Here is a 15,549-nt window from a genome sequence, read left to right as displayed (position 1 = left end):
TACCATACAAAAAATACTGGAAAATGGCATAGACATTAAGTTTCTAATGTCTGTGCACAAGGACAAAATAGATTTTTAGTTCAGTGGAAAAGATATCTCTTATTAATAGGAGTGATATGATAGGGAAATTTCTAATTCATGTTGGTACTGGAGTGGGGAGTGGCAAATACGAAACTCTCTCTCTCTCTCTCTCTCTCTCTCTCTCTCTCTCTCTCTCTCTCTCTCTCTCTCTCTCTCATACTCTGCCACCTCAAATATCTGTGGAACAAAAATTGAAAAAGTTTTCACCAGCATGGACGTACGGCAGGGGCTTAGGAAACCAAATACTATGCAAAATTTTAAAACGGAAACAAATACTATTTTCAACACAAACTTGTGTATTGTTAAATTGACATCCCCTATTTCGTAAGCAATCAATAGCATGAAAAATCACAAATTATGGCGTTGGTTGTATCGCAATACGTCAATTACATCCCGAGAAATTGGTAAGCGAAGTTGACGCTTGAAATAAATGAAGCGCACAGCTAGTGCACGTCCTGAGACTGACGTAATACATCAGTGGAGTGTTAGGTGTGGTATTCTATGACAACACATCATTGGCCCATATTTCACTCATAGCACTCCTAGAGGGGAATAGTTTAGCCCCTTCTTGAGCTGTACCTTACTTAAACAGGTTCACCTCTTATGTGTCAATCAATGCGGTATCAGAATTATGGATGTCCTGCACATAATGTTTATTGATGCGAAATGACAACTAGAGGTACAATTAGTGGTAACACAATAGGTTTCACGTTTCTAAACCTAAAGTTCTGAAATATGTGGCTTGTGAAGGATACCAACAGCGTCACAGTTTCCTACGTAATCCCTCACTTGTAGTACTGTGCGCAGAGCAGGGATTGCCAGCACTGTCGCCTGTATTCTTCCGTAAACGTACCAATATTACCACGGCACGCTCTACCTTCAATGTAAAAGTGTCTCCTAATCTGGTCTGCTGAACTGCTCCCATGCTGCAACGTAATTCAGTAAAGTAGTTCACATACGTTACCACATTAAAACTGCTTTCTCGTGGCTTGTTACATTTGCCGTCATCTAGTCGATATGCCGGCTTTCAGTAATGAAGAAAAACTAGATATTTTAATTTATGGTGAATGTCACAGAAATGTAACCGCAGCTGTGACACTGTATGCTGAACGCTACCCAGATCGACGGTGTCCGTCACGTCGAACCATTGGCAGCATCCGCAAGACACTCACGGAAACAGGAAGCTGGGCTCACACACAACGTCGACGTACAAAGCCAGCGACTGGCAATGGAAACGAAAAAGCTGTTCTGGCTGCTGTAGCGCACAATCCTCAGGTGGGTGTACGAGGTGTAGGAATAAGCCACAGTAGTGCATGTAGAATCTTGCATCGGCATCTGTTTCATCCGTTCCATATCTCACTGCACCAAGAACTGTTCGGGAATGACTTTGAATCCCGCATGGCATTCTGTCATTTTGCACTTCAGCAGTTGCAAGGTAATCCAGTATCCCTAAGCAATACGTTGTTTACGGACGAGGCTTCATTTATAAATCATGGTAATGTGAATCTGCGGAACATGCACTACCCGTCCGTGCAAAATCCCACTGGATTCGCCAAGGTGCTCATCAATGACAGTGATGTGTCAATATTTGGTGCGGTATCATTGCTAACTGCATTGTAGGTCCATATTTCTACCATGGAACATTGAATGGACAGCGATATGCATCATTTATTCAACACATTAGCGCTCCTGATGATCTAGGATTGGAAACTCTTCTGTCAATGTGGTTCCAACATGATGGATGTCCCACACACAATGAAAACGTTGCCAGAGACGTTCTAGATGAAACATTTCATAATAGGTGGATGGAACTGGGAGGTACTGTGCGATGGCCAGCATGGTCCCCCGACTTAACGCCATTTGACTTTTCTCTGGGTCGCAGTGAGAGACACAGTGTATCAAGAACCCCGAACGACAGTAGAGGATATGCAATAGCGTATTACTGTGGCATGTGCGGCAATATCTGTAGAAACTCTACAATCTGTGCAACACTCTCTCGTTACCCGTCTGCAAACGTATATGGATGCAAATGGAGGCCGCTTCGAACATGTTGACGTGTCAGTTTCATTGGTCAAGATGTGGGTGTATTTTCTATGCACAACAATACAGTTTCTGTGGGCGACAGGTCACTAGTAAATGTGTTTAGCAAAGTGAATTCAAGTGTTCATCTCTAATTGTAGCTCTAGTTCTCATTTCGCTGGAGTAAACATACATTTACAATTTGAAAAACGTAACTTTGCGTTGGACATGTTATTTATTTTTGTGGATTGTGCATACCTTCCCATTGTTTGAGCCCTTGACACAGACAGCGCGAGGTGCACGCTCGAGTCTCAGGACGTGCGCTAGCTGTGAACTTCATTTATTTCAAGCGTCAACTTCACCTCGCAATTTCTCGGGTTTAACTGACGTATTGCGATGAAACCAACGACTTTATTTTTGTGATTTTTCATGCTATTGATTGCGTACGACATAATAGGGGTACTCATTTAAAATGCACAAGTTTGTGTTGAAAATAGTATTTGTGTAAGTTTTAAAATTTTGCATAGTATTTAGTTTCATAAGCCCCTGCCGTATGTCCATGCTGGTGAAAACCATTGCGTCACTAGCCGGTCGATTCCATCCTTGACGAAGCTAGTAGACTGCTGTCGGATCCAGGCCTGGACCCACTCACACACTTCGTCGTAGTTGCCCACGCTAAGACGCAGTAACCGATGGATCTCGTGCACGGTGATTCTGCGGTTGTCCAAGACTTAATCACTTCCGTAACGATTTCCGATGTGATGACACGATGAGCCTGTCCAGGATGAGCGTTGTCTTCCAGTGACTCGCGCCCCCTCAAGGACTCGTTTGCGACATTCCACAACACTTGAACGACTAAGACTGTACTCACCGTACGTAGCCTTCATCCGTCGATACTTTTTTCGGCCTTCAACTCCCTCCGTCGCCAAAAATCGATCACTCCTCGTCGTTCCTGCTTACTCGCCTGCATAAAGTGGACGATAACTTGTGTGACCACCTTGTCTTCGGCGTGAAACCACACTGGCGCTATGCAGCTTCAAACGGTGCGCACGCGTCAATATCTCTACCAATAAATGGCGCCACCATACTCGCAGTTGCATGGTGCCATGCTATTTGTTAGGCAAAGGTAGACTCACTGACCAGGTATCATTTGAATGAACCTCTTATATCCATATAAGACCGGAACCTCCTACCTTTAATTTTTAATTTACATAACAATATGATACGTGTATCACATTTTGGACGAGTCATATCATATTTAAGGATTTCAGTCCAAAAAAATGAGACTGTTTATTTTTTTTCTAATCTACATTTGAAACTTTAAAGAATTAAATAAATGCAGTGTCATTTTAAAGCAGCTTAAACCCTGCAACATTTACAATTTTTTGATGACAGTCTATATTCTTCTTTCAAAACTGCGGACTGAAGTTCTGCTTTTGTATAATATTTAGGCACCTTACCCTACATCGGTGTTCTTGTGCTAAATCAAGACAATTAATGATAATTTCATATAGCTTCCATATATATCGTTATAAAATGTTATTGCTGAAGAAAGTCACCATTGGGAGCTTTGTGATTCATTGTATGAATCCAACAATAAATTCGTAAACATTATAAACAATTTTAAGTACATTTACAAAATTAGAGAACACTCTACGTAGTGACTGTCAGACCTTTTCAGTATCCGTCTGACCTTCCAGAGGTTCTACATTCACAACTAAGTGAATCTTTTATCATGATAAAAGTACTGTTTCAAAACACAAAGTATTAAGCGCTGTCGTTCAGACAAATAACCTTCGACTGAATAAAACTCTGTAATTTTAGCAACAGTTTTATTGTTCATTGAAATTTACATACCTTTTCTACACAAAGACTTGTACATATGACTTAGTTCGATCATTTACATGTATGTGGTAAATAAAATGTACCAGTTTCGTAATTTTGCCCTAACAGTACATTATAATACAAGGTCTCCGTTATTATGTGATATAACCTATTTAAGAATCAAATAATAACAAAGCAAAATTTACATTTTTCAGTTACAGTACGAGCAGTACTGCTTCTTAAATTTATAATAAACTTCCTGCCATCTGAATTTCCCTAAGTTTGGTGAACTATCCCCACGAACGATTGCCTCGGGTGACACACATTAATAAAATGACGGAATTAGAATCGGGATTTGTTTGCGTGCCTTCTGTTGAACAGTTTTGAAACCGCGTGCCATTTTTCGATGGTGGAGCTGATATCATTTAAAATGCCCTTGTATATCAATATGTAATAACCACATAAGATTAACTGGGCTCAAGTCACAGATTTCTCAAATGCTCCATCGTTTACTTTCATCCCATCGAATTAATTCTAAGCACCACCCAGAGAAATTTAAAAATTTATAACTGCGTAACGAACATGACGTACAAGACAGCTACATAACTTGGGTTAATTTAAATCTGAAACTGCCATTTCTGCTTTTTTACATATCTTTAATGACATGCTAATTTGAGGGCCCTTACTCTAGCAGAACCTGCAGGAACTTCCCCTCCGTCACTGTTGTCAATTTGATGTTAGAACTTTGCTGCTCAGCGAGCAAGTCATTTCTTTTTTAATATACAGTAGATATCTGCAAATATTGAGAGTTTCATCGCATACCTGGATTTTATCCACAATGGAAAAATGATGATTCTTCAAGTAGAACTTTCTAACTGGTGTCTGTTAGTATCGAGATACTTGGATTTTCTGTACTGGCAGACACGTCGATGGGTATCCCACTACTGTTACCATTTATATGATGCTGAGATAACCTCGAGATACCGTTGGCCACGTTGTCGGGGCTTGCTTTCTTTGTCGGTCCGGTCGCTTCGTTGCTACTTGCAGCGTCTGCAGCACGGCTTCCCTGGTCGGCGGGCGCGGACGAGTCGGTTTTGAGGTTTTCATTGTCAGCGTCGGCAGTTTTACCTGGAAGCCCCGCCGCTCCTGGAACGGTTGTCTGGGCGACCCTTCCATCAGGCCGCTTATTTTTGTCACTGTCTTCCAGCATATTATTTATTCTGTTATCTGCAGAAAGAAAAGGAAGAAAAATCGCTTTCAGACACAGTCCTAGAAAATTCATGTTTTTAACCTAGTATACTTTCTTATTGGCTTATGTTTTATTTCTAAGAAGACATCATCGATCAGTAAAACAATTTTTCGCTTTTATTCTGTCGGATAACAACCATATTTCACTATCGACAACACCTTAAAGAAGCAAGGCAGGTAGCGTGTAATTTAAACCAATCAATCGTTATAAAGCTATTCCACCTGGTACGCAAGAGATATGAGACTGACTTCAGGAATTATATAACACTCCTAGTTTCAAACAAGGCATACGCTGACCGATGAAAATATTACTGAACCATCAGTAAAATACAGTACGTCATGGTTGTAAAATACTCGTATTGTTTGCAGGAGAATGGAAAAACTGGTAGAAGCCACCTCCAGAAATAGCACTTTACTTTCCAGAGAAATGTAGAAACACGTGGGGCAATACTCACCCTATGGATTATTTGAGAATTAGAGTGAGGTAAGTAAAAGCTACCTTTACAGTGTTTTTAGATCTAGATAGAACTTTTGACTGTGTTGACTGCAACACACTCCTTGAAATTCTAAATGTAGAAGGAGTAAAATACCGGGAGCGAAAGTTAATTTACAGCTTGCAGATATAACAGTCGGGGAACATGGTATAAAAGCAGTAGTTGAGAAAACAAACAACCTTGTAGCCTATCCCCGCCGTTGTTCAATCTGCACTTCGAGAAGAAACAAAAACTGAGGCGCTAATGAAGAAACTGTGTTGTGCAATTGAACACTGTAAGTATCGGTCGATTTTTACTACTTGCCCAGTAAATGACTGATGATGACAGAGATAAAGAGGATATAAAATACAGACGAGCAATTGCAGGAAAAGTGTTTACAAAAACAAGAAATATTTTAACATCGAAACAAATAAGCTCGGTGGGGTGCAAATCTAGATCGCGTCCGCAGTAAAATATTACAGGTGCATCATGGGTAACGCTAAATGAGCTAGAGCATATCGGCTAGAGCATATCGGCTAGAGCATCTGACTACAAGCATGCAGGCTAAGGTAACCAAACACTAGCAAAAGGTGCTTCTCAGAACCAAATGACTATATAACTGGGACCTTCAGTCCGTGTTTGGCAACTAAATATAGAAGGAATTAGCCGAGCTAAAAGTGATCAGTTGTTAACAGTTCTTTTAGGTAATAATACTGACGTGGTTTTAATCTGGGAAGCCCATTCATCAAACTAAGAAGACCGAAAACGAGGAAGGATATGTGGGTATGACCTTATTGGCGCAACGTACAACATTTATGACGTTGCTAATTACGTTAGAACTGACTTTGTTCATGCACACCTAAGCAAAGCACATACAGCTGATGAAATTGATAATGTATCAACAAAGCTTTAAGAGCTCATTATCCACAACTTGTATAAACCACCTAATGTAGATTGGCGCCAAATGTTTTACCGATTACTGTCCATCCATCAATATACGCTGGTGGTTTTAACAGCCACCATGATCAGTGGAAGTACGCACGGATCGACGACTACGGTAATGCACTTGTTAGGTGGGCTGAAAATAATAACCTTTACCAAATTTTTGACGCCAAGGATTTGGATGCCTTTAGATCACTTGCATGGCAGAAAGGCTATAACCCAGACCTCTCTAATCGTCTCGTTTTACTGTAAAGACCACGCAATTCTTGCATCGAGAAAAGTCTTTCCAAACTTCCCACGTAGTCAACACAGACCTGTTAGTCTCAATAGTGGCTTATCCATCCCATTGGTTAAGTCATTGCCACGACCTAGATCGAATCTTGAAAAGGCAAACTGGCAGGATTTCCAGGACTACCTGGAAAAAAATTTCTTTGATTCCACCAGGACCCCAGACCTAGAACCGTTTTGTTGGAGCTGTTCTTGGATTTGCTTAGAAACATATTCCTAGTGTATATAGAGGATATAACCCGAGATGGAATGAGACAAGAACAATTTAACAGAAGCGGAGAGAGTGACATTGCAGATGAACGTCGTCATAGTTTTGATAATGCAAGGAAAGTGCGCTGGTCTCATATAGTAGGAAACTGGAATTTCACACATTCAAGTGCGAAGGCTTGGTCCTTGCTCCGTAAATTGGACGGTTCCTTTAATAAATCTGATCAGAAGCCTGGTATTTCACTTAATCATACTGTTAAACATAAAGTAAAAATGTTCAGATCGTCCAGAGATAAATAGCATACCTCCAGGATTAAAAAAGAGACAAAAAATCTAAAAGTTCAGTCTCCAAGCGATGCAAAATTCTCTTCCTCATTCACCGTAGATGAAATTTGGATTTACCAGAGGTTAAAAGTGGTAAGGCTCGGGGTTTGATTATTCTTGGGGAAAATGACAAACACGGGCTGACTCGGTTCTTCTGTTACTTTAAAACAGGGACACTTCCCATGGAACTACAAAAATACAAAGTTTATGGCGGTCTTGAAACCTAACAAATCACCGGATCTCCTCCAGAAATTGCCGCCAATTTCCCTGCTTAGGTGCACGTAAAGGCTCTTAGAGTGACATATTTACAAAAGAATTAGTGGGTGTTTTTTAGAACACATTCCAATAGAACAAGCGGGATTTAGGTCTCACCGAAGCTGCAACGACCATACTAGTTCTGACAAATTTCATGGTGGCCAGTTTCCAGGAGACAGCATATGACACCGTCTGGAGGGAAGGTGTGATTTACAAATTACTAAAAATAATTAAATGCCGGACAACAGCATCTCTTATTAACAACATGATAAGTGTTCGATACTTTCAGGTTTGTTTGGGTCAAAATAGAAGCTCAATAAGGAAACCAAATAACGAACGGCCACAAGGCTCAGTTCTCGCATCTCTCCTGTTCAGCCATTATGACCTTCCAAACACATCTTCAAGGAAATTCTGCTATGCAGAAGACATCGCTTTGGCTTGTCAATCAAAAGAGCTTGATGAGTCAGAGGAACACTAACAGAGGAGTTAGTGGCATTTTAACTCATATTTAAGAAATTGTGACCCAGTACCAGTAAAAGCGAGGTTTGTGCCCTTCACCTTAATAACAAAGAAACTAACACTAAGATAAAGGTCCAGTTAGATAGCAACAGTCTCCGTCACAACAAATAGCCCAAGTATCTTGGCACTCGATTGCACTCTGTTTAACAAAAAAACATCTGGAAAACATATCAGCCAATATTAAAACTCGCAACATCATTCAGAGGCTGTGGGGCACAACTTTGGATAGGGGAGGGGGGGGGGGGGGTCATCAATCGAGACGCCGGCCGAAGTGGCCGTGCGGTTCTAGGCGCTGCAGTCTGGAACCGTGAGACCGCTACGGTCGCAGGTTCGAATCCTGCCTCGGGCATGGATGTGTGTGATGTCCTTAGGTTCGTTAGGTTTAACTAGTTCTAAGTTCTAGGGGACTAATGACCTGAGAAGTTTAGTCCATAGTGCTCTGAACCATCAATCGAGACATTGCCTACATCAGTTCTTCCACTGTTTTCTTTTCGGCCACAGAGTATTGTTGTTTGGTATGGTTTAATAGTTGTCACACTAGGTTCATCAATGCGCAGCTCACGATGTGCATGATTATTGATGCAATCAGCCTAACTCCTTTCTACTGGCTTCCTCTGCTAAGCACAGATTCTCGGAACTGAGATCGTGCTTAGAGATTACCACAATATACAAGAGAATAAGGAACTATCCCTTCATTACGACATACCTGTCTTACGAAGAAATAGGCTTCGTTCGAGACACCCGCCACTCCTATACGCTGAACAGCTAGCTACAAGTAACTCCAAAGTAAGAGGTCGCTGGAAGAAGAACTGCCGAAGCATGGGAAACTACCAAGAACGGGAATGGTTCCAGAAATACGACGACGATGATACTGTGGTGTCGAGATCACAGGAAACTGGAGACTGTGGGGCAAATTAAACACAATCCACGCTGCATGTGGTCGGTGCTCTAACTCACTCAGAGTATCCGAGGTTTGACTGTGATGCACTAAAACAATGTATCAGACATATCAAAAGTGGGTGCTTCTTAGACGCTATAAGGGCACATGGATTTTATAAATGGCAATGTCACAGCGGTTAAATGGGTTATAAACCTATATATTAATATTTAGTTGATTTATTTTTGTTTTATTGAATGACATTCATTACTTATTATAAATGTACTGCATTGTGTGAGATACGAATGATGATGATGATGAGTAAACAGGCCAAGTGGACGTAGGTTACTATACATAGGGAGAGACAAAAGAGTCTTTTACAAGATAGGCTAGCGAAGAAACCAGCATCGTAAAAGTCTTCGAACTCAAGCCTCAATTAACAACAATTTAAACTGTTTGTTCTTTAAAAGCTGATGTAAAAGGACAGTGAAAAAGCAAAGAAAAAAGAAATTGTATGCACGTAAAGCTCCACTTTTATCTCGTTGACATTTCGCCTACAAGCGATGGGCTTCACTACCGCCTTTATAACTTTTATGAATTATTTCTCAGTGACGAAGCAAACTCTCTCAAAGTAGTGGATTTGTACGCTTCCTAAACCATCCCCAACTGCACCTTTTAGTTTCAGCATGACGAGTCCTTATTTAATCTTACAACTTAATGTTTCACAAAAAGCATTTACCTGACTAGTGTAATTATTTAAGACATATCAATAATTAAAATCTTGTTCGTCTGCTAGTAAAGTTCGAGTAATTACGAGACACCCAAGATGTAGGCTATACATATATTTACTTGAAACTGATGCAAAGATATATGATGTCACTTATTCCCTCGGAAATTGTTCATTATCAGAATCCCTACAGTCCTATTATGTTTATAGTGCTTGTCAGCCCTCTCCTATTCCATGTTTTTGAGAAAGGCACGAAGATTTTGTTCGAATTTTTCATTCTTAGAACGGGCACCATGGTGGACATTGAGGTGTGGACATCACAGCGCTAGTGACGAGGAAAAAATCTAAAGACCGGTAAGTCCTTCATTTCGAATTATTTATTTTACTTTTGCTTTATCATACTGAGAAGAAAGAATTCCGTCTTATGCAGGTATATGTTTCATTTGAGTCTACCAAGCACGTATCGCCTCTTCATTAGGCATCTTCGGTGATTTTCAACACAGAAGAAAATTATTTAATTGTAAATATTTTGACCAGAGGTTTGTAGTAATTGTTAACGGCTCGTTTAACTATTTCGAACTACATGGTTTTGTGTTTTACATGTACATTCATTTTTACGTCACTACAGAAATCTTGTCAAAATAAGAGAGCTATTTTTTTTCCGGTCCAGTCTGTCGGGAAATTAAAACCACGGTGAAAATATAATTTAGCTTTGGGAAGATGTGTTACGCAGTTTCTCTAGTATGCTCGTCGATAACGGCACGTCCCACTGTTCTGTTCTGAGTGCACGGACAGCACATAAAGATGCCCAGAACAACAGTCTCCCGTCAGTTGTGATATGTATGCTTTCATCCGATTTGTTAATGCTGATGGATTCTGCTGATTTCTAACAGCCCATATAACGTAATTGTCGTGCGTGAGACCAAACTGCGAAAATGATGCCAGAACTTTGGAGCAGGACGTACACGTTCACGGAATGAAGCAAGTGTCAGCTGATAATCTTGTTCAGCGAGTGGATCAATAATTTGAAAAATCGTCTACGAAGGGCTACTCACAACAAGCAGAACGAAGGAAATACCAACAAAGAGGCGTGGAGTACGCAGGAAAAGAAGCCCTCGAAAAAAAGTAGTTCCTCTGAGTGGAGCATCACGTTTTCAAATATTTCATACATAAAATAAACTATCTCAAAATAAAATTTCGTTCCTCTTCTTTGAAACGTCCTAATCCACTTTATTCTTGGCCTATAAACTAAAATCAAGAAAGAAATGTTTTAACGAGTGAGCAAATCACAGAGCAACTGCGCCAGTGGCAACTAGCGGTTGAGGCAGAGGATTGCACACGATAAATACTCATTCAATGGGTTAAAATACAGTAATAGAAGACGATGCGCAGAAGCTTTTATGTTTGCTCAGCATAACCTGGTAAATGAGGTACTCAGAATTCCTCTATTAATGATGGCCACAATTCCGCAGTAAAAACTGCGATACGAAGTTCCGAGGACGTTGAGAGTGATTTGGAGTGAAGGGAATAGTATGTATCGGGTCTGCCCATTGTGAGATTCCACTGTCTGTGAAATTCGCATGATTTATGTAGCCAGGAACCATTCATGTTAGCGAAAAATCATCTTTTAAGAAATCGGGATATAAATTCAAGTATGTAATTTGCCTATGAATTGTCTCATTTTACTTAGCTGCTTATCCATTACACACTTTAAACTAGAAAAAAAAATGGTATCAAACGCCGGTGAAAGCGCGTATCCTTTCAAAAACCTAGATTTTTGAATCCTTGCGTTTATGTGCGCTACGTTATTTTTATTCCTTAAGAGATAATAATTACAGATGTACAGCAATACGCGTCCGGAAGTACTTTTCTTAGCATTCCTTCAAGAACTCCAGCCCCGAGTGTTCCGTACAGTGGCTTTAACGCCTGGATGGGAGGCAACAGCACTGACTTTCCTGCGTTCAAGGTTGCCTATCCATCAGAGACGTAACGACTGTGGCCTGGTATTGCGTTAGAACGGGTTCCGTAGGCCTACGAATATTATGAGCAGAACAACAGCCTTCCTATGGGTCTCAAAAGATGTCAAGCCATTTCTTCAGTCTTAACAAGTCACAGCGTAAGTCCTAACTTCATAATCGTGCCAAACACTATTGCATCTGCCAAGTTGCAAAATTCACCAATAGAGAACGCGCGCTCTGTGCTTCACTCCACACAGTCCTTTCTTCTTAGTCTCTAGAACGCGTATTCAGTTCAACATATGAGTCGAATATACTTGCATTCCAGCGCTAGACAGTTTTTATCCAACGTATTCGCCATGTTTTTTAACAATCCGTAGTGCAGGAAACTTATAGATTGTACACGCAGACGAAAATGTTCAACATTCGTGTACTTTGGAGTGGGTGCTAGGTCCTCTATTTTGTGCTCTGCCCTTCTTGAAAGCATCTGTGTAAACCTTATTTTCTGTTCCGTATGTCTTTCATGGCTTTAGATGCCTTTGACTAGCTAGGTCGCCTTTTCCCGTTTCTGTCTGTCCCTGTCACTGTTTCCGGCTGGTGTTCGGCAAGCTTCTCTTGCGGTGTTCTTTTCTGAACTTCCTCGTTTTTGCTGTGGACGGCTGGCGTAGTAACTTACTTTGAAGTTGCCTTCTGATGGCCGTTCTCACATATAAAGCTACAAACGAATTTTGAGACTGAAGCTTGCATTTTGTACCTTAGCGCAGTATTTGCTTGCAACATTTTCAGATCATTAACGTGCCTTAACTTAAATTTCGTTGGTCAGCGAGGTAGTTATCTGTCGATGTGCATTGTACAGTATCGGCTTTTCATTAATCCATCTGCACATTAAGCATGTTGAATACGTTATATTTTCTAACGTATCTGGAATCATTATTCAGTTCTTCCTTAAGTGGTGGTCCTGTATACCACGTGGTCCAGTAAGGACAATTATACTGTTTCTTGTTCCGCTGATTATGGACCGAGTTGTAGTAATCATACATTTACGTGAAGCTTTTACTATTTATTTCCCATCTCATATCGCTGATGAAAATATGTTTAAAGACACGAAGCTCTACGTGGCTTGGTCTGCACTTTTTTAGTCTGCACTTAATTTCTAGTACGATCTCTAACCCACACTCTGCCTTAAACTGGAATGTTAGTCACTGCGAGGGATAGACGCTATCAGCGTGTTTTTTTTTTTTTTTTTTTTTTTTTTTTTTTTTTTTTCAGCACTGCTCAAAATGGCTCTGAGCACTATGCGATATGCGACTTAACTTCTGAGGTCATCAGTCGCCTAGAACTTAGAAGTAATTAAACCTAAGTAACCTAAGGACATCACATACATCCATGCCCGAGGCAGGATTCGAACCTGCGACCGTAGCGGTCGCTCGGCTCCAGACTGTAGCGCCTAGACCCGCACGGCCACTCCGGCCGGCACAGCACTGCAATCAGCAAGAATCTTTTTCTGTTCTTTGTATGCTTCACAGTTTGGAAGGTAAGCGATGTTATGGAGGTTCCAAAACTGTCTGCTGCATGTCATATTATGTTTCACGTGCTTGCTGTGCATCTCTATATTTCACGATTTGTGTGAAAAGGTGTTAGGTTACTAGATGGAGCCACGCATGTTCACTGCTCATGATTTACCTATAAGGTGGACCATTCACATGTTCTTCAAATCAGATGATGAAACTCCTATAAGTATTTGCGATTCTAAAATCGTTGAAGTATTCATTTACGCCCCCAATTCCCTCCTTTGCGCAAACCAAGCACTGCCTACTCTTTACTGTGTTTTTGAAGTATAGTCATACTGCATTATACGTCATTGGTCAGCAGAACTATACGTAAAAAGGAATACACATTCAGGGCATTTTTTTCTGGAGACGCATTTTCATGTACTCAGGACATTACAAAAGGAAGTGAACGGCTTACAAACTAAAGAGTAATTCCTACATAGACCCATTATCGAGGTTTCCTATGCGATTCATAGTTTTTGGATGATGGGAACGCTCATACAGGTCTGTAGATTTTGAGAATAGGGCCCACTTTTCAAACAGGTTTCGAGCATATACTGAATAGTGTCACTAATCTCAGTTTTTGTTTTAGCAGTGAGGCTTTTAGCAGTTAGAGGCTTTTATACTTAGTACACTTCGTGTTGCACTAGTGACACGGAAGTTTGTAGTTAGCATGTAGCGAAAATTCAAAATTTGTGCCACTCAGAAACTCGAAAGCGGATTTCCTGCATATCTCGGGCGGTTCCGTCAACCACTATGTACCTGATCTCGCCTCTAGGTCGAACTCAAATATTAACTGTCACTGTAATTTCCTCTTTTGATTTTCGAACACTAGCACCAGAGGTATATGCGGATATGAGGGAGTAATCCCACTGGAAAAACGATGCCCATGGATGACAGTAGCGTGTCCCTCAGCCAGAGATATTAATGAAAAGAGTGGAATGCATTGAAGGTTTAGCATATATCAGTAAGTCACACAAATACAATTTGATGTCACTGCGTTTTCATTGATTTTATTCCCATCGATCTATTAATAACATTTAAGAGCACTTAATTCGGTGTAGTTTGTTTTGGCTCAAAATGGCTCTGAGCACTATGGGACTCAACTGCTGTGGTCATAAGTCCCCTAGAACTTAGAACTAATTAAACCTAACTAACCTAAGGACATCACACACATCCATGCCCGAGGCAGGATTCGAACCTGCGACCGTAGCAGCCCCGCGGTTCCGGACTGCGCGCCTAGAACCACTAGACCACCGCGGCCGGCGTAGTTTGTTTTGTATAGGAGAGGATGTAGAGTTACAGTTTGAGACGTGTCAATGATATTTCATTGCATTGCCCACGCTCATTACCGACCCTAATATTATGTAATAAAGTAAGTTCACTTTACTGAATATGCAGTGGGAAATTCTAGATCATTGCTGCAATCCGTGTATAAATCTAACCTATGGTTTGATTTATATGGAGTTTTGAAGACAGCGAAACAGCAGAATTCAAAGATGAACATGGTAGCCATGTTTGCTGATTTCCTGTGAGCGCGAGGGAAAACAAACTGGCGAACAGCAGCGACGATGGCGTGGGCGGAAGCTGTTTGCAGTAGAAGTTCCAACGTGTCTTCTCGAACCTTCTACGACGTTGGCGTAAGCACACAAATTTCCGATGAAAGGAAAAATAGGACGTAATTTGAGTGCAATAGATCCTGAGGAATGGGCTCGTCCATGTCTCTTAAGTGAGGCAAAGAATAGCGAGTCAGTAATTATATTGCTTAGAAGATAAATGTGCGTAGCAAAATTCTCGTCATGGTTGCTCTGAATGATTACGAGCGTTCGTCGGCGCCTGTGCTAACGACAGTATTTTGATTAAATTGCCTAAGGAAATTAATGTATCTGACGCCAGAGACGGGGAAGAGTTTGCTTATAAAGACAGCTCTCCATTATTTTGAGGAGATCGTGCTGAATGTTGGCTTACCAAGGGCTATGTTGCCTGCAGCGATCGAACCTCAGTGGCGAAGTAATTAATTTATATTGCCAAGGGAAATATGCAAAGCCGTATAGGAAGTGACTTTTCAATGGCGAAAAAATGTTTGGTTTGTAATATGACAAACTTTCAGTCTTAAACGTAGTTAGAGAATGGCGAACAAAGCTTAGGGCGAACCACTGCGTCACTGCATGTTGCTGTTTTTGTAAGTAGCGCTACGGTAGATTGTCAGCGCTGTTTAGATCGTTGCTGACAGCTTCATGGTCGGTATCGTATAAACATG

The 15,549-nt window shown here is 40.9% G+C and overlaps 1 protein-coding gene across 1 annotated transcript in view; it reads right to left on the bottom strand.

The window, feature by feature from the left end:
* Nucleotides 1–3,943: 3,943 nt before the first annotated feature.
* LOC124795804 overlaps nt 3,944–15,549 on the bottom strand; it is a 55,151-nt gene continuing 43,545 nt past the window's right edge. Inside the window, exon 8 of the mRNA XM_047259885.1 lies at nt 3,944–5,151. Within this exon, the coding sequence (XP_047115841.1) occupies nt 4,796–5,151 (356 nt within the window). The 3' untranslated portion in view covers nt 3,944–4,795. The remainder of the gene's footprint in view (nt 5,152–15,549) is intronic.

This window comes from Schistocerca piceifrons, chromosome 4, assembly GCF_021461385.2.
Source record: "Schistocerca piceifrons isolate TAMUIC-IGC-003096 chromosome 4, iqSchPice1.1, whole genome shotgun sequence".
NCBI classification, from domain to species: Eukaryota; Metazoa; Arthropoda; class Insecta; order Orthoptera; family Acrididae; genus Schistocerca; species Schistocerca piceifrons.
This window is presented reverse-complemented; position numbering and strand designations above follow the sequence as displayed.